The sequence below is a fragment of the Patella vulgata genome, chromosome 2 (assembly GCF_932274485.2).
Source record: "Patella vulgata chromosome 2, xgPatVulg1.2, whole genome shotgun sequence".
NCBI classification, from domain to species: domain Eukaryota; kingdom Metazoa; phylum Mollusca; class Gastropoda; family Patellidae; genus Patella; species Patella vulgata.
Window position 1 is genome coordinate 43,773,649 of NC_065880.2, and position 20,408 is coordinate 43,794,056.

At 33.3% G+C, this 20,408-nt stretch overlaps 1 protein-coding gene across 1 annotated transcript; it reads right to left on the minus strand.

The window, feature by feature from the left end:
• Nucleotides 1-11,816: 11,816 nt before the first annotated feature.
• LOC126810494 (ectonucleotide pyrophosphatase/phosphodiesterase family member 5) lies at nt 11,817-20,208 on the minus strand. Its single transcript, XM_050535590.2, has 4 exons — nt 19,199-20,208; nt 18,428-18,619; nt 17,726-17,953; nt 11,817-13,494 (listed from the first exon to the last, which is right to left on the minus strand). Exons 1-4 carry the CDS (start codon nt 20,052-20,054, stop codon nt 13,301-13,303), a joined length of 1,470 nt encoding a protein of 489 aa, XP_050391547.1. The 5' UTR covers nt 20,055-20,208; the 3' UTR covers nt 11,817-13,300.
• Between the last annotated feature and the right edge of the window lie 200 nt (nt 20,209-20,408).

Sequence of the window (20,408 nt, forward strand, 5' to 3'; positions counted from 1 at the left end):
AAAAAAGAGCCATCATGCAAATTGTCATACACATAAAAGTTTCACTGAAGTATTGTGTTAACAAGGTGTTAAACCCCATACCATTACATTAGAGTTGTTATAAGGTATTCTTGTAAAAGTAAGTTTTATGGAATACAAACTATAAGTTGTAATGTATAATTGTAGGAGGAAGAAGAAGAGGAGGAAGAAGAAGAAGAATTAGAAGAAGATGCTATAGATAGAATTAGAAATGATTTAAATGAAGTTTATGATATTGATACAAATAAATTAGATAGTGTACAGGTAAAATACAGTATATCAGATCAAAATGTTTTTAATCGACTTTAAAGAATACTAGGAATAATTTATATGTTTTGGTTAATCATCTCCTTTTCTTGTATTGTTCTTTTGATTTTGAGAGTCCAGGTGTTTAAAGGATTGCATTCAGTGGAGTTGTGGGATTATTTTAAAGATATGATTTCTCTTGAATGATTAGATCATCAATTTGACCATGCATAAAAGATAATTATTCCTGAAAGTATTATATTTCTAATGACCAGGACAAAATATAGACTCAATACCATAATAAACCCCCCAAATTAAATCTGTTAATTATTTTAGAGTGTCAGCTTCTGTTTTGCAATTTTTTATCGCAGCACATTGCATGGGCTCTTGTTAAAATTTGTGGTAACAACTATGATTTTTCAAGTTGTTTGAATGTATCTGATGGTTAGATTCAACTTTGTGGGTTTTCTCCCCTCAGGTTTCCTTTTACTGCTAAACATCCCTATGTGCAAGCAAATTATTGAAATAAAATTTAACCATATGTTACTCCCAAAATGACCTAGTTTGTTTTGAGTGGACATTAAACCCCATTTCTCTCTTTCTCTCTGATGGTTAAATATGTTTAGGAACTTGGCTCTCGAGGAAGTATTTCTTTTGGTAAACCTAACAATATGACTTTCAATAATCCTAAAACTTGTATTGGAAAGAATATTAACTTTTATACATATATATGTGAGCTGCACTCACAAAACCAGACTCTTGATCATTTTTATAAAAATAGAGCTGGCACCATCTTTACATAGTCCACAACCTATAAGCTTTCCAAAAATGCAGTTCAGCTCATTCACAGCAACAAGAAGGCATACAGTTTATGCTTTTGTACCTGTAGGCAGGGGCGTAAATGTGGGGGGGTGTGGGGGGGTGGTACACCCCCCCAGGAAAAAAAATAGTCGGTCGCAAAATCAGTGCAGTCGGTCGCAAAATAAGAGCAGTCGCAAAATCAGTGCAGTCGGTCGCAAAATAAGAGCAGTCGGTATCAAAATAAGTGCTCACTGCACACGTCACGCTACTCACGCAAAACTTTAGTATAAAATAACCTTGTCAACTTAATGTGTTTCACTCTTATTCTGTTGTGAGTATGTAGGTCTAAGAACAAAATTTCCCCCAGGGAGAAAAATAGTCGGTCTCAAAATAAGTGCAGTCACTGCAGTCGGTCTCAAAATATGCATCGCCGTCTTAATGAATTAATGAGGTAAACAAATAATGCCAGAATAGATCCCAAATACTAGTCGGTCGCAAATTCAGTGCAGTCGGTCGTAAGATATGAGCAGTCGGTATTAAAATAAGTGCTCACTGCACACGTCACTCTACTCACGCAAAACTTTAGTATAAAATAACCTTGTCGACTTATCATGTTTGAAAAAAATGTTTTTCACCCCATGGCAAAAAAATAGTCGGTCTCAAAAAAAAGTGCTCACCGCAGTCGGTCTCAGACTAAATGAATTAATGGGGTGTTTTCTGGCCATCAGAATTCTGCAAAATCTCTCCCCAAAGTCCAGGGCATTTCAGAGACCAAGTAAGCGCCCCATTGAGGTAAAGTGCCCTCAGGCCCAGTCCTCAAAAATTAAAAGCTCAGTTACATATCAGCGCTCAATTCCATTATGCCATCATTCTTCGACTCCTTCTCTGTCTTATACTATCTCAACACTATCATATTCACAGTTACAGTGAAACGCCCAGTTAGTAGTACCACTAGTGAGTCGTGGGTCAAAAGACTGTAGAATTGTTAGTTCTACTCTCACAAAACAGGCGACATTGACAGATAGGCCTCAAGATTCTGTCCCATTTCTTATCCTCTCGTTAACAAGAATTTTGATCCATTTGCCATGACATTGACTAAAATTGTCAGACCCAGTCCCAAAAATTAAAAGCTCGGTTACACATCTCAAATTTTTTCGCGCCTGCGGCGCTCGATTCCATTATAACATCATTCTTCCACTCCTCTGTTGTTTTATACTGTCTCAGCACTATCATATTCACGGTTATACTGAACTGCCTAGTTATGTTAGTAGTACCATTGGCACTGGTGTGTGGGTCGTGGGGCGTCAGACTATACAAAAGTTCTGTCAACTCTTGCAAAACAGGTGGAATTGACAGGGGCAGATCTTGAGATTTTGTCCAATTGACTCACATTTCTGGTCCTCTCGTCCACAAGAATTTCTCCCAGCAATGACCTCAAATGCCAAGATATTGACTCAATTTTTCAAAAATTTCTCAGGTTGCTCAGTGTTATAGGCACAATCATATATGACATAAACTTTATGCCAACTTCAATAAAACTGCTTTCCAGCGAGACAACGATCGGCAAACAACTATATAATTATACAATACCACCTATGTTCTACCGGGACGCTTAATGTTATAGCCAGTATTTTGTTGACATTCATTGTGGGGTGGGATTGTGGCTGGGGTGGCGCCCTAGATTTGGACCCCCCCACCCCATCTAGATCCGCTACTGCACATGGCCCCCTACAAAACTCGCACCTGTGGTGCTCGGTTCCTGACTGCGTCACTCGTACTAGGGGTATGGGCATCAGTCGGTCGCATTTTGGCTAAACATCCCCCCCAAACAAAATCGCTATGTACGCCCCTGCCTGTAGGACAAAATGAAGATGTGCGACAAGCTCCTGGTTTCGTGAGAGTGGGTCACATATATAAATTGTAGTGTGCATATTTTAATGATATTATTACTTTACAGGAAGCTTTAACAGAAGTTTTAATCCCAAGATTAGAAGTTGATGGTGGTAGAAAACCTCATATAGTTCGCTATATGATGACCAAAAAACTAAAACCATATGTTGAATTCCGACATAGTTTATTTGAACGTGTTTATCCTGTTGGTGAAAAGTTAGCTAAACGTATGTTACAGTGTGGTTTTAAGCAACCCAGTAGATTTGGACGATGGTGTCCTGTCCAGGTAAACTGTCATATTAGTATTAACCAATATAAATAATTTTGTTAGTAAAACTAATATTTTACCTGCTAAATCTACTATGGTAATCTCATATATTTTTCTTTTTCCTGAAAGCAATTTAAATTTCATTCTATCCAGTGAATCTATGATATGTTATTGTACTATACTAGTGTGAATCACAGAAAAAAAATTGTATCTATTACACAGTTTAAGTAATCTTAATAAATCATCAGGACTTTTCCCTTAAATCTAGATATTTAAAGATACCTTCCTGCATATAAACTGTGTGATTTGATGATATATTTGGACTAAAAACATATTCAAATTAATCTATCTATCAAAACTTTGCTTCAAATCCTTCTCAAAACATTTTATTCGCGAGGGAATATCCATGCTATAAAAAATCTATTTAAAGAAGCCATTTTTGTGTCACGTGACTTGACTGACGTGGTACCTAGCACATACAAGATGATGTCTTTAATTGCTGTCTATTTATCATAAATATTGAATCCTAATTAATTCTGTTTATCCACTGCCCATGTCTTTTGCCATGGTTTTTATCTCAGAAACTGTTGTACGTTTAAGCTCACCATCAAGTTTATCAACATATACATCAAGCGCTCACTAACGCTGAGAGATCAGACAATCCTCGCATGCAACCTTTGATGTTACTCGAGCAGACATTCCTAATTGTTGAGTTGCCGGTTAAGAATACTCTTACATTTTTGTCCTGTATGAGCTCCATGGGTGCTTTTTCGGGGAATCCAATATTTTTCTAATAAGATTGGATGTTTATACTTTTCATATATACCAAAATTGCCATACTTTTATTGGACATAACGACCCGATAAATACTTTTGTGGGAAAGTATCTTTAAGTAAAATATGTTAGCATTGAAAAATAGAATTGAGACATGAGCTGGAAAATCTTTGTGAGATTTTTTAGATAACAGAATGTATAAACACAGTATAAAGAAATATGAGAAAAATGTTTTTCTGTTTTAGTTAAAAGATGGTGATTGTATACAACCAATGAGTGGACCAGGTTTTTCTACCTACCCCTGTATATATAGACAACATATCTATTATCTATCTTCACTAGAGGCTAGAGAGAGTTTTATACAGGATCCTATGACATACTTAAAACAAGCCTCTCCTAAACCAGTTGTTCCTGTTAGATTAGCTATTGTTGGACCACCAAAATCTGGTAAAACTACCTGTAAGTAATCGGACTATTGCAAAAATTATTTATTATTTTAATTTATACTTTTGAAAGTAAAACTTCTTTTTTACTGATAATTTGTTCAGCCTGTTCCTCTTAAAAGACAAAAACTTTTTTGAACGTCAATAATAGAGATTGAATCAAACATTTAGATACAACAGTTACTTCTTTTCTTATTGCCTTTTTTGGGCATCAAGAGTATTGTCTGAAATTGGAAGAATCTGACATTAGCCTCCTGGAAGCTTTCTAACAGAATAAGCCAATTACTGTTTTAGTAAATATTATTTGCCATCTATTCTATTACAACACCATTTGTTGTCTTGTAAATGATACATTTGAATATGAAGAAATTTTTATTCATATTGATATATATCTTCTATGACAGTATCAAAAAGATTTGCTGAAGAGTATGGTTTATTGCGATTATCTGTTGGTGAAGCAATGAGAAATATTTTATCTACACAACCTAAATGTGATCTAGCTGTTAAAATAAATGAACATCTAAAAACAGGAACAATAGTACCAGATGAATTAGCTGTACAAGCTTTAGAGATTTGTTTATTAGACATGAAATGTCAAACGAGAGGGTAAGTCTTATATATTATCAAATTTAATTTCTGTGGGTAACAATATCTATGATATCATTTTAAATGGCTTAAAATCATATCTCTTTGGACCTTCAGGAATGTAAACTGGTCAGTATTGCTTTTTAATTAATTTCTCTTTATTTTGGCACAATACAAAAATTGTTTTATACATCTATCAGTTCCAATACTGGAGACTAAATGGAGATAACTGATAAATGTGCAACCATATGGCTATGAGATTGTTCTTTAAAGTCTAAATGGAGATGATTCAAAAAAGTGTTTGGAAATCTTCATTTAAATCTCTAATTTTTAGTGGGTATATTATTCAAATTTTGAAAGATACTCAAAGGGAGATACTAAAAATTAGAATAGAAAAGTTCATGTGTATCTCTTTAATTGTATCCATTCAAAATAATGTTACTGTTGAAGACTAAGGGGAGGTAATCCGGTTTTCTTGGAATAAGTCTACTTTATTATGTTCAATTTCTGATTGTCATTGATATTTACGAAATGAATTTTTTATTTCAGGTATGTTTTGGATGGTTATCCTTTAACAAAGAAGCAAGTTGATTTATTAACAGAGAGAAGTATTATACCTGTACGTGTTATAGAGTTAGATCTGGATCGTAGGGATGTCATGATTAGAGGTACTAAAGATAGAGTCTCGGAAAACAGGTAAAAAAAACTTTCAAAAACCTAAAAAGTAATAATAAGCCTAAGTACATAATCTTTGTTGAGAAAACTGCTAAAACAGTTATTCAAATCAGATCCGAAGACTGGATTGTAAAACACACTTTCAAAAATCTAATAATGATAAGTACATATGCATTATAGAGAAAACTGATAAAAAAGTTTTTCAAATCAGATCTGGAGACGGATTATTGTAAAATAAATTTTCACATAAAACCTGTTGAATCTGCTGAAACAGAGCTAAACATATTATTTTTTTATTTTTTTTGTACAGACTTCTACCATTACATGATAGTGTTCAGATATTAGCTACTAAACTAGCAGCATATCAGAATAATGTAGAAGAAGTAAGAAAATGGTATAAAGAGCAACATATGAATTTTGTTAATTTATCAGCGGATCAGTCTAAATGGTGGGTGTGGCATTCAGTATTAGACGTAGCTAAAGCCAGTGTTGTACAGATACAAGTCTATTTACAGAGGATATCAGATGGTTTGTTTATTTTTCTTTAATATTCATTTTACTTTCTGTCCATTAAGAAACAAATAGAAAGGTTTCTCAGCTCCGGTAATAAGGCATGGCAATCAGGATTCAGGAATAATTATAATGATGAAGTCAGTTGGGATGGCTGTAATCTCATTTTATTTGTAAAGATAGGTTCCCAGAAAAGTATTTATCTGGTGGTTATTTCCAGTAAAAGTAGAGATATCCAATCTTACTAGAAAAATACTGGATTCCCTGAAAAACACCCATGGAGCGTATACAGGACAAAAATGTCAGGGTTCCCCTAATCAACAGCCCGATGATAAGGAATATCTGCACGCGTGACGTCAAAGGTTGCATGTGGAGATTGGGCGCTTGATGTACAAGTTGATAAACTTTATGAAGAGTTAAACGTACAACATTTTCGGAGATAAAAATCACGGAAAAAGAGGTGGGCAGTTGATAATCTGAGAATTTAATTAGGATTCGATATTTGTAATAAATGGGCAATGAATTCACGTGAAACAAACATGACCTCTTTTGATTGATTTTTTATAGCAAGGGTATTCCTTGACACTTACAATGTTTTGAGAAGGATTTGAAGCAAATTTATGATAAATTAATTTGTTTGAATATGTTTTTAGGCCAAATATATCATCAAATGACCCAGTTTGTACGCGGGAATGTATCTTTAATCATTTTTATACAGAATTGAATTGAGATTTCAAATAAAAGTTTAATGGTTAAAATAAGAGCAAGATTTTAAGTCAAATTTTGATGGTTAAAATAAGAGTGAGATTTTAAATCAATATTTTTCATTTTGAATTTTAAATTTTAAATCAGGTTCTGTTTATGTTTTTTTATCAGGTTTAGCAGCATCTATCAGTGATATGTGTATAACACCAACAGAGTTTTTACAGAGATTGGGTGATTTTGAACAGTATTGTCCCGTTAGTCTGGCTTTACGTAGTGAATTAGTTGACTGTTCAACTAACATCACACTTAAATATGCAGCAGAATTCAGAGGTAAATGAATATATCTTGAAATGTTTTGAAAAGTTTTGATGTTATTGGCGGATCATATATCGAAAATTGCACTGTGGATCATAGATCGGCCATCTATTCAACCGGAGTTCCTTTCCATTGCCTACTTTACCTTGTGTGATAATGGTTGATAAAGACTAGAGAGGTCTAGGTGAAACTGCCACTCGATTATATATTTATACAGTAATACTAATTATAGCAGTAATTGTATTCCATAGAATTGTGACCTGTCTATTCCAGTTCAATTACTAAATGCCATTGAAACAATTTCTCAGACCTTGTGTGATATTTCTGGCTTTTTTTTTTTAGTTTCATCTCAATCCTAATTTAAAATATACTCTTGTGTTACTCTTAAAATGACCGGTTTGTTTGGGGGTGCATTTTAAGCTCCATTTTTATTTCTCCCTAAATAAGATGTTATTTATAATCACTGCAGAAAATAATATTCAGTATTTGTATATACTTCAGGCCACTATTACAAAATGGCTTCTCAAAAAGAGTTGGACCAATTTTTAGCCGAACCTGAGAAATATGTTCCACCATTAGCACCAAATAAATTACCTCCTGCTGAATTATTACCCAGACGTAGAAAACCTGGCGACATCCCTGCAACAACTCTTGTAGAATTGCAAGGATATTGTCCCGTTAGTTATCTTAAAGGAAAATGCAGGTAAGAAATTAACAAAATTCTGACATGTGGTGTGCCGACATACATGTATTAACACTTTGTCCATCGATATCAGATCAAAATTTGGAATACATATTTGACTGAATTGACTTTGATGTGAAATAAACAACACATATAATCTTAAACTGATTTCAGTCTCTTCTGAACTATTCTATGTCAATAATTTAAAATATTTGATAGAATAGGCCTGATTTAGTTTAAGATCCATTATGTTACATTTTTATTAAGAGCTGGCCGTTCTTGCTATAATAGTTCACAAATAGATAAAGAAAAATGAATTGAAAATTTCATTCAAATTACTTTATTCTAAGCGAAATTATCTGTGTTTGAAGATTGTTCATTATAGACTGTCCAGATTATCCATTTTTAAATTAAATTATTAAATGGCGATCGTGTTTCAATCCATTTAAATCTCGGCCATACAGTGGTCTATACAGTTGATTGATTGATTAATGTAATTTAATAGAGTAAAGAATTAATGTTGAGAATTTATATTACTCTATATGCAATTATTAGTGGGCTTTTATAGGTTGTTCTTCTTATGAATAAGATGATTGTATTTTATTATATTTAACAGATATGAGTCTATTATACCTGGTAATCCAGAGTTCATTGTGGAATACAGAGGCAAATTTTATTATTGTGAAACAGAAGACAAATTACTACAATTTATGAAGTAAGATGGTTTGTTTTATTTAAAGATCAAATTGTATGTTTATTCTATACTGATAAAATTAACTGATAATTGATAGAATGCCTACCCTTCTAGGTGCACATTATTTATTAATCATTTAGATCTTTGACTTGTCATTTATGTAATTGCGAGTTTAGTCCCAGGTATTTTTTTATTTGATATTAATGGGGGGTTGCCTTCATTTTGCCTGGGCACTAGTGTTCCTGTAGACATGTTAGAGAATTAATGAGATTATCTGTGCTGAGTGAACAGTAAACCCCATTTCTTTCTTCCATTACCCGTGTTATCAGTTATCACTGTAGTCAATATTAATAAAATTATTTAATTTTTATTTTTAATACTTTAATATTTTTGTTTATTTGTATTTTTTTCAAGATTACCTGAAAAATACTGGGATTTAAAATTACCACATAAATTACCACCAAAAGTTGAAAGTTTACCAGTAACTAGTTTACCTATGTTAGGTTACATGGAACAAACTGTAGCATCAGCTATAATAACATCTCTTACATCAGTTGGCAATCTTAAACCTAAATATCCATTCTTAACATCTAGTAAATCAGCTACTATTTATGTTGCTTACCATCTGAAAGGTAAGTACAATTTTAAATTAATGCTTTCAGTCAATTTTTGTAATGATTTAAGCTAGGTGCTCACATTGTAGGTACATGCACCTCATTTTCTTAGTATTGGGGGACCGTGATAGCTCATTAATGCAGTGGCTTGATAACCTGGAGGTCCTGGGTACGATCCCAGTGGTCGACGAGAAAATTCCTCAGGATTTTACGGCGTGGTTCCACCTTGTCAGTGGTGCTGGAAGAACTGATTTCCCATGTACAGATTTGTGCGTACTTAAAAGAAAAGTAGTCAAGTGCCATAAACGCCATTTTATTTAATTTTAAGTCTTTGTATTATTACCCTATCCTCTTGAAATATCGACAGAGGATCATCTTACCTTAATTCTGGCTATAATTGTCCACACACCCATTTTCAAATCCATTCTTTATATTTTTCAGCATTTAATCCTAAAAGTTCAGAATATGTGCGAAAGAAGTATAAACAGAAATTACAGAAGTTTGAAGAAACATGTCATTTAATTAAATATCTGGGTAATAATATGACAGTTCGGTACAGAGATCCTAATGATAGACCATCAGATTTTGATAATAAACTAGAAACTTTCTTTGCGCTGAAAGGAATAGAGCCAACATCAACCTGGATTGCCTAAATTATGTAGGGGTCATCAGATATGTTTAATGTCTCTAGAGAATGTGGATGAATATTAATTTTTATATTTTATTTCAAAAATGGATTCCATTGTATTTCCATCCAAATATTTTAAAACTTTCTGCTTATTTTATTATATGAGTGTAAGTTTAATCTTCAATTGTCTGTGATCTTTCGTTTAAGCCAAAACTAAGTATTAAAGTTTTATTGTAAATATTAAATCAGCATTATAAAAGGATATTGTTGTATAAAACTACTGTGATAATATTTATATGTAACATGTATATATAGTGCCTATATTATATTTTATTATTTATTATCCAATATGGTGTCAACCTTTGTAAATTTTTTCTTCCTTCAGTCAAAAAGCATTAAAATATTGTCATATCATTGTTTCATTATATTAAATTTGTAGATTTGAAGTAATATAAGTTATCATAACAAAATAATGGTATAAATAAACATCTCTGAAATTATACTTTACAGTACATTTATTAATGTTAAGTGTCTCTGTGTTGAGGGTTTGAGCCAAGGAATTTTAGGAAATACATTTCTTTGGTCTTCATATAATTAAATATTATGTTACATAATTAGTATCCAAATGTTTTGCTAAATTTGATTGGTCAGATGTTGCTTTCCCTTTAAAGCAAGCGAGTGGTGGGGGCACACATGTTCCCTTTACCATAAAGGAGTACATACAAGTTAAAGTAGCTAAGTCTCTAACTCAATATCATCCAAAATCTTCAACATTGAAAAAACAAATTATTTGTCAATTTAAATCAACATTGATGCTGTGATCTTACCGGAAAAAGATGGGCTTCTGATATCCAATATTTAAGACAAAATAAACATTTTGCCATTGGTACACGAATCGTGTACCATAATGCGTTTCAGCCCCAGTTCTAGCAAGAGACTCGAGGAACGAGGCTAGACATATTGCACCAAACCAAACGGCGTATGTAGACTGGAATAACTAGACGCTAGAAATTTGCATTCGATTGAGACTGCAGGCTTATTTCGCAGAACATAACTGATTTGAAATTAGTATAAAAACGGAAACCATTGAATGTATATCAGTTTATATACATTGATATTACAGTATTATATGAGTTGCGACCCGCTTGTGTCAATTTCTAGGTCCCAAATGTTAGCGATTTAGCTCCTTTAAAAGTAACCATCATAGATTCATTGGCAGCACATTTCTTTTCATAGAACTGCTAATCATCACTATAATCTCAATGGTTTGAATAATATTGAAGGTAGAGAAGAACCATTAAGATTTTTTTAACCCACTTGCCTCTTGTCATAGATAACAGGCTAACAGTCTTTCTAGTCATCTCAGATTGGAATATAAAACAAGGTCCTGTTTTTAAATTGGTAGGGCATGCATCAGAAATACTGCTGTCTAAGCAATATCATCAAATGTTTGTCCCAAACTGATCAAAGGAATATAAAAGTCTTAATGAGACTGTTCAAGTCTGTAAAAGTACTGTGAAACTTGGGCAAGATTTTACATACAAGTAATGTGCATAAATATGGCTCTCTCCTATTATTCAATATTATCGGCTTAGATTTTTTCGGTTATTTTTCAATGTGTATTCATTCTGTTTTAAAGTTGCAATTGCATATTTTCTAAGAAAGTCAATTAATAATTATTTCTATATCTATTGCTTGTCAAATCACTATTGTACAATCATAGGAATTACTTTTTTTTTTTTTACCTAGGACAGAGTACCCTGTGGGAATTTCCAAAATACATATATATTTGCCAATTTCTCAACTTAATAGGACCATTCTGTAGGACTGTGTATAGATTCTACGTGTTTTAAGGCTTTATTTTAACATATTTTAAACATATGACTTTTAAGAGGAAATACAAAGAACAGGAAATTTTGTCCATTTTTAAATGTATTTTAATAACAATTTTTTTATATAACAAATAAAATCAAAAGAAACAAATATTAGATTTATTTTGCAAAATAAAGTTAAAGATTGTATTAAATTTGCTTATCCTCTGCAAGTTGTAGTTAGGTCTTATCACCAATATATTTTATAGGAACATTTATCAACTTTGGAAAATTCTGAAATGGATAACTTATTAAATATCACAGAAATAATACCTCAAATATGACCATTATTAACAAATTACTTGACATAAAGAACATTATGCATATAAAATCGAAATTTCATTTTTAAAAAAAACAACAAAAATACAAAATATATTTACATTTAGGGATTTACCGGAAGCCCCCAATTGTATATCTACAAGTGGCAAAAAGGTCCATAATAAACAACCACCTCAGTGAGCATAAATAAGAGAGAAGTAGAAAAAGTCCATGCATTACCCTGTTTTTATTAAGTATAGAATGAATAAAAACAAAAAAATGTACGGACTATTTCTATTTTTCTCGTTTTCGTTCATCTAGTGACATTCAATTACTTTTTAAAATTATCAGATATCCTCTCACAGCCTCACAAAACAACTTTGGTCTTCGAAGGAATTATTAGTGAGCAGAGATTCGCCTGTGTATCCCTTATCACTTCAGTCAGTTATATAGAAGAATAACTCATGTTTTGCTTTTGCATTTGGAATGTGTTTAACCAGTTCTATCACACGTGATAATGACTAACACCCATATTGTCCTTTAAATACAATTCAACCATGTAGAAATATCTGAACTGAACACAGTTCAAATGTAAATTTATAACACATTTCAAAAGGATTGTTGAAGTAATTATTCAAGTGTTTCACTTCACTTTAAGAAGTAAGTATGAATTTTTATGAAAGTACAAAATTGAAGGCAAAAATTGAGTCTCACTAAACAGCGTAAAAGTTTATATTATAGTTATATAAAATTGTATGTACCTCTAGTTGTGGTCAACGATGGCGTAATTCAAAACACATTGTTATAAGTAAATGATGTACTATATCTATGACTGCACATAAAAGGCTACCAAATATTTATAAGTTGTTGTTTGTCCGAACAACGAGGACAATCTAATCATCCTACCGTTAGAGAAATGAAATGGGGTTCTACATCCTACTGTTCTGCTTCGACTGGGCTAATATAGACATATGTCATACAGTGTGATATGTGGGAAATTTTACTTGGACAGCGGTACTACGGCCTAGTCTTATTTCGAATTCCAACCTCGTTTTTTGTCCCATCCAAATGACTAGGTTGTCCCTTGCCAGACCCTTCATCCTGCACCACTGACAAGGGGGAACCATGCCAGAAAATCCTGGTGAACTTTCTCAGGCAACACAGGAATCAAAAACAGGTCCTCCAAGTTAACGAGCCAACGTCCTACACACTTAGCCACTGTGGCTACCCTACAGTTAAAGTCAATCCGCAGATGTTGGTACATACAGTAAATATAAGAATGACAATTACGTTGTTTAATATGTAATACAAGCTGCAAGTTTTTCAATTAAAACTGTCCTCTGAATCTGATAATAATGGCACTTGGGCTTCATTCTGTAAAAGTGTAGAAAATTTAATTCCATCAGGTACAGACGACAGAACCAATTGCCGATTTTGTTTCAATTTACGATTTTGTCGACATGCAGCAATCATAAATACACCAGCGATAAAAGCAATTAACACAGAAGTAGCTATATCTGAAAAAAAAAAAAATAATAATAATACATGTTTTACATTAGTTATTTGTTTATTAGCCAAGTTTTATTGTTTTGCTGGCCCAAGTTAACTTACTCTACACCACTTGACTACACTGTGTAGCATATATGAAGTAGAACTTTTTGGGGAGTGGTAGGATTTGGGTCCAAAGGTTCCAGACCTCCATGTGAACACAACAGACTAATCTACCTGAACACTAATCCTGACAATGTGAATGCAATTTAGATCTGTATCACTTTGATTCTGGTGAATTGCTGCAGGCAAAAGCTACATTCACACAAGTTAATTTGCATATCTGTAAGACATGACATTAATCCTTGAAAAATCTCTTAATTGAAATGAAATGGAGTTTAACGTCCTACTGTTCTGCTTCAACTGGGCTGATGAAGACAGGCATACTCTACAGTGTGCCATGAGGGAAATTTTGCCCGGCCTTCTATAGCGAATTCCAACTGCCAAGTTTTTTGGGTTTTTTACATTCATGCCAATGTGCACATGAGACCTTGGTTTTTCATCCCATCCAAATGAATATACATTGTCCCTTGCCAGGCCCTCTGTCCTGCACCACTGACATAGGGCAGCCATGCCAGAAAATCCTGATGAAGTTTCTTGATCAAAAGGGACCTCCAGGTTAGTGATCCATCGTCTAACTCACTTAAAGATGCATTATGTAAGAGCTAAATCTGCCTAATGCAGATCTTTTGTTTTGACTCAAATATTATATAAATCCTCAATTAGACATTTATTCACATGCCAAGCTCATAATCAACTCTCTAGAACATCGGATTCTTTTGATTTTCAAACGATTTAAACACGATTGGCAGTTAATAATGTAATTAACCAGTGGTTGCCATGCAAGAGATGGATAGAAAACAAGCTAAAAAAAACCCCATGATTTTTCATACAATCAGGGGCCATAATCCAGGAAGTTAAGGTCTGAAATGCACAAATATTGAAAGGACCTGAGATCTTTGGGATTTAATCATATATTTTAAGTTTCAACAAATAGAGCCACAATCTTGATATTACATATTTTGTCCGCCAATATCATGAAATTTGATATCAACCATCAACGTTTTTTTTAATTGGATAAAAAAGGTGACTTTTCGTACAATCAGGAGTCATAATGTGCAAATATCGAAAGGAACCGAGACCTTTGGAATATAAATATACATTTCAAGTTTCATCATAATCAGATAAAAATTGTGACCTCTAGAGTGTCCACAAGCTAAAAACATGTTTTTTGGTACAATCAGGGGCCATAATCTATGAAGTTACGGTCTGATACATGCCAATAATGAAAGGAACCAAAACATATATTTCAATTTTCGTCAAAATCAGATAAAGATAGGTTGCCAGGAAACAAAACATATGCCAACAGCAGCTAAATCGTCCGGGTAGTCAACAAGAGTTGTCACATATTTTTACTTTTTTCAGTAATGAAACATTTATAATACACTAAAATCTGATTAAGAGTAACAACTCTTTAAGTAATTATCAGAAAATCATTAGAATTTGTTTGGTTTTTATAAAGTTCTGCCCCATGCTAATGTTTAGTATATGAAACATTTAATATCATGGATTTAGCTGTTCAATTTATCAAAATTCATTGAAAATCGATATACTTGTTCGTCTCAAGACCTTAAACTCTGTGTATCAATCTGAAGTCAATCGAATATTAACTTTAGCCTTAATTTATAAAGTCAATCGAATATTAACTTTAGCCTTTAGAGCGTCCACAAGATTTTTTGAAGTGATCAAGAGCCATAACTCAGGCAGTAATTATCCAAAATCGCTGAAAATCAATACGCTTCTTCGTCTCATGACCTTAAACACTGTATAAATTTAAATATTATCTTTAGCCCTAGAGCATCCACAAGATATTTTGAAGTGATCAAGGCCATAACTCTGGCAGTAATTACCGGAAATCGTTGAAAATCAATAGGCTTCTCTGTCTCATGACCTTAAACACCGTGTATAAATTTAAAGTCAATCGGATATTAACTTTGGTCTCTAGAGTGTCCACAAGATTTTTTGAAGTGATAAAGGGCCATAACTCGGGCAGTAATTATCGGAAATCGCTGAAAATCAATAGGCTTCTTCGTTTTATGACCTTAAACACTGTGTATAAGTTTAAAGTCAATCGGATATTAACTTTAGCCTCTAGAGCGTCCACAAGATTTTTCAAAAGGATCAAGGGTCATAATTCTGGCAGTTATTACCGGAAATCGTTGAAAATCAATAGGCTTCTTCATCTCATGACCTTATAAATTTAAAGTCAATAGGATATTAACTTTGGTCTCTAGAGTGCCCACAAGATTTTATGAACTGATAAAGGGCCATAACTCTAGCAGTAATTATCGGAAATCGCTGAAAATCAATAGGCTTTTTCGTCTCATGACCTTAAACACTGTGTATACCGTATATTTAAAGTCAATCGGATATTAACATTAGCCTCTAGAGTGTCCACAAGATTTTTTTGAAGTAATCAAGGGCCATAACTCTGGCAGTAATTATCGGAAATCGCTGAAAATCAATAGGCTTTTTCGTCTCATGACCTTAAACACTGTGTATAAATTTAAAGTCATTTAACTTTAGCCTCTAGAGTTTGTGGGAGCTGGACCTATAGGTAGAGTGTCCACAAATAAATTATGCTATAGCTAAATCTTCCTATTTCAGGTCTTTCTTTAGGCCTGAAATGTTATCTAAATTATTAATTAGACATTAATTAACTTATCCAGACCATGATCAACTCTTGATGTCATCGCTAGCCTGTGATATTTACTAGATTGGGATCCAATCTACTGTTCTATGCTCATTAATGATTAAATCAAGAAATGGATAATTGAGACTATGTATTTTATTGTACCGACTTTAGTAATGATGATCAAGGCTAGGCCCAAAATTCAGTTGTTAAATTCAGAGTAGATCAATTTGACTTAAATTTTCAGCAAATCCCCTTTACATTATTTATTTTTTAACTATTATAATGAGAACTGCCAGCTCTTTATCTAATCTCCCATAATGTATTTTTAATAAATCAAAACAAGCCAACAGTGAGGCTGATGTCCCCCGCCGAAATTGCAAAATAAATAGATGACACATATTAATTAATCGCACATTTATTTTTTTCACTAAGTTTCATCACTCTCTATCAGATAGAATCAAGATTATCTTGTCCCAAACCATCGACAAATGAAATCGATTAGCTCTGCTTAGCTTCAGCTCGAAATGTTAATTATTGAACTCAGTCAAGACATTCACCTAATGAACATCTACATATACATCAAGTTTAAACATTCACCTAATAGACACCTATGCCAAGTTTGAACATTCTACCTCAATTAGAAGGAGAGTTATTGTGTTCCAAAGTTTCTATCAATCAAATTGCTTATCACTCTGCTTACCCTCAGCAAAAAATGTTCATTATCGAACTTAGTTAAGGTATTCATATAATAAATCTATACACCAAGTTTCATCAATCTCACTTAATTAGAACTAAAGTTATCGTGTCCCAAAGCATCAACCAATCAAATTGCTTATCTCTGCTTACCCTAAGCGGAAAATGCTCATCTTCGAACTCCATCAAGGCATTGACCTAATCAACACATACACCAAGTTTGAACATTCTAGCTCAATTAGGAAGAGAGTTATCGTGCCCCAAAGTATCAACCAATCAAATTGCTTATCTCTGCTTACCCTAAGCGGAAAATGCTCATCTTCGAACTCCATCAAGGCATTGACCTAATAAACACATACACCAAGTTTGAACATTCTAGCTCAATTAAAAGTTATCGTGTCCCAAAGCATCAACCAATCAAATTGCTTATCTCTGCTTACCCTAAGCGGAAAATGCTCATCTTCGAACTCCATCAAGGCATTGACCTAATCAACACATACACCAAGTTTGAACATTCTAGCCCAATTAGGAAGAGAGTTATCGTGTCCCAAAGCATCAACCAATCAAATTGCTTATCTCTGCTTACCCTAAGCAGAAAATGCTCATCTTCGAACTCCATCAAGGCATTGACCTAATAAACACATACACCAAGTTTGAACATTCTAGCTCAATTAGGAAGAGAGTTATTGTGTCCCAAAAAGTGTGACGGACAGACAGACGGACAGACAGACAGACAGACGGACGAACCCATTTTAATAGTCCCCTGCTTTCTTCGAAAGGCGGGGGACAATAATAAAATCACATAAACTTACATGTAGCAAATGTTATAGTAGTATTCTGTTTCTCATGTAATAATTCTTTGACTATATCTAAAGTACCATTATTTGGTGCCGGTTTTAAACCCAATATATGACACATCAATGGATAAACATCTAAATTATTAAAACTCTCTACACTTGCTCCCTTTTTAAAAGCTGGTCCCATTGCCAGAAAAATTGGATGCATATCTTGTAGACTATTGTTATACCCATGTGCTCCCTCTGAAAAATAATATATTACATATATTATATAATATGAATATTATGAGATTCTAATACCTCCAGGCTAGCGAGCCAGCATCTTAACCATCTAGCCACCGTGCCTCCTGAGTATCAACTATTTTGACTGCAGTAAACAAATCGAAAGGGAACTGGACTCTCTATTTTTCAAACCTGGGGATATGTCTGTGGGGTTTTGATTGTTGGATATCGATGAAGGGTGAAACGCCACAGTCAAGGCAAAACTCTCCTCCCTAACATTGCACACATAAGAAATGAAATAGCTGTATATCAGTCTAAGAATGACCAAAGTATTGTGTCAAACTCTGTTCCTTTCCTGTATAAATTGGGCCATCTAGATCCCACGGGTAAAACATTATCATATCTTAGGCCTGGTGTTCTTGGTCCATAAAATCCACCAGGAACATTAATTTCCTTTTTATTCAGATAATAGGTGTATATCAGGCCCTCACTTACTATTTAGTCTTTTAAAAGAACTCAGATTTTGAGCTAATCCATAGTGTTCCTCAGCTTCCAACACTATTGGCATAATTCTTCTATTTTTACTATAAAAATATTCAGATGGTACTTCATTTTTATGATGAACTTTAAAATGACCATTTTCTTTTGAAGCCTTTAGCAACTGATTATAAACAAGATCTTCTTGACCTGAAAAAAAAATATTTAAAATTACCAGTATATCACATCACAATTTGCCAGAGGTATTTCTTAAAGGTACATTAAGCCAGATTATTTCCATATCTTAATAGCAATAGATATGTCCTATTTTTCATAGGACTGTTGTTATTACATAATCAAAGTCCCTGGGCATCATTTGCATTTTTTGGAAAATATAAAATTTTTCATTGATTAATCCATGCTAAAATATAATTAACATAACAAACTTAAAATATCAACTCTAGATAACCTCCGGGCTTGAATTCATTCAGATTAACGGTTTTGAACTCATGCTTTCAAATGTTTAACTCTCTACACATAGTATAATAATTACTTTTATAACCCTATAAAAATAGTCTTACATGTTCCACTATTATAGTATTACTTTTCTATAATAAAATAAGTACGGTAGGCCAAACATAACAAGTTTGTACTACACAACCTTAACCCCACACCATCCATCATCGTCAACAAACAGTTTTCTAACTACTCAGTTTCAGAGAATTATATATGCCTGCAAGTGCAATAATAACCCTCATATCAGTCAGTAATAATTTAAATTACTGGTACCTTTATTTGGTAGAATATTCCAATCAAACATTCTGTACAGATCTGGACTCAAAACTTTTGACAAATCTATAAAGTGATCTTCTGACATCATACCATGGTCACTGGTTAAAATAATATTTAATTCTTCATGAAGATCTGCTTTTTTAACCTTTTTTAACAAGTAACCAACAATTTTATCTAATTCCATAATCTTATTTTTGACTTCTTGGGAATCAGGTCCATAATTGTGCCCCGTTTCATCAGGTTCTTCAATATAGAGAAGTCCTAAATTAATGGGATATTCATCTGTGAACCACTTCATTAATATGTCCACCCGAGTTTCATAGGCTAAGTTTGTATCAGATTTGAAGTCAAATCCATCTTGTTTTCTTGTTATTTGAACACCTTTGACTGGTGCATAACTACCTGGCCAAAACATTGTCCCAGAACGTCGGTCATTTCCTTGTAACTGATTGGTAACCCAGATTGGTTCGGCCCCGTTATCAAACCATTTTGACTGAGATTGTTGGGTAACATTATTTAAAGTAAAAGTTTCATTATATTCAGGGTCGAACATCTTGTTGCCAACAACTCCATGAGATTCAGCATACAATCCACTAACTAATGCAAAATGATTTGGGTAGGTTAAAGTTGTGAAAATGTTTTTTAATCCGCACCTCGCATGACATCCTTCATTGATAAATCTACTGAAGTTTGTTGTATTGGTTGGTACCTTTGACAGATAGTCCCATCTAAATCCATCCAAAGATATCAACAATAATTTGGGTTGTTTGGATTCATTTTTGTGACATTCTCCGATCATTTGAAAAGTATAACTAAATGCAATTATTATTACAAACAAATTGGTTACTTCCATTGCTACAGATAAGGTATATCGTCTATGCGTGTCTTTGTAGTATATTTTGTAGCACACAAGAACGACAGTGTTTAATATGTTCTAATAATGTCACAGCTGAAAGTAAAAGCAGCACAAATGAAAGGGAGACGACTCTTTAGTTACCAGTACTCTAGTCTAACAGGATGCAGACCACCATTAAATTTCACCATCTCGGTACACAAAAATTGTAGTTCGTCTATTTATAGCAATCCTAACTACCAAATCCTTCTATTAATATCATTAAGGCAATAAACACTGACTTCTTTAAATTTATATGGGGTTCTAATGTCGATAGGGTTAAAAGAGATGTACTTGTGACGCCATATATCAATA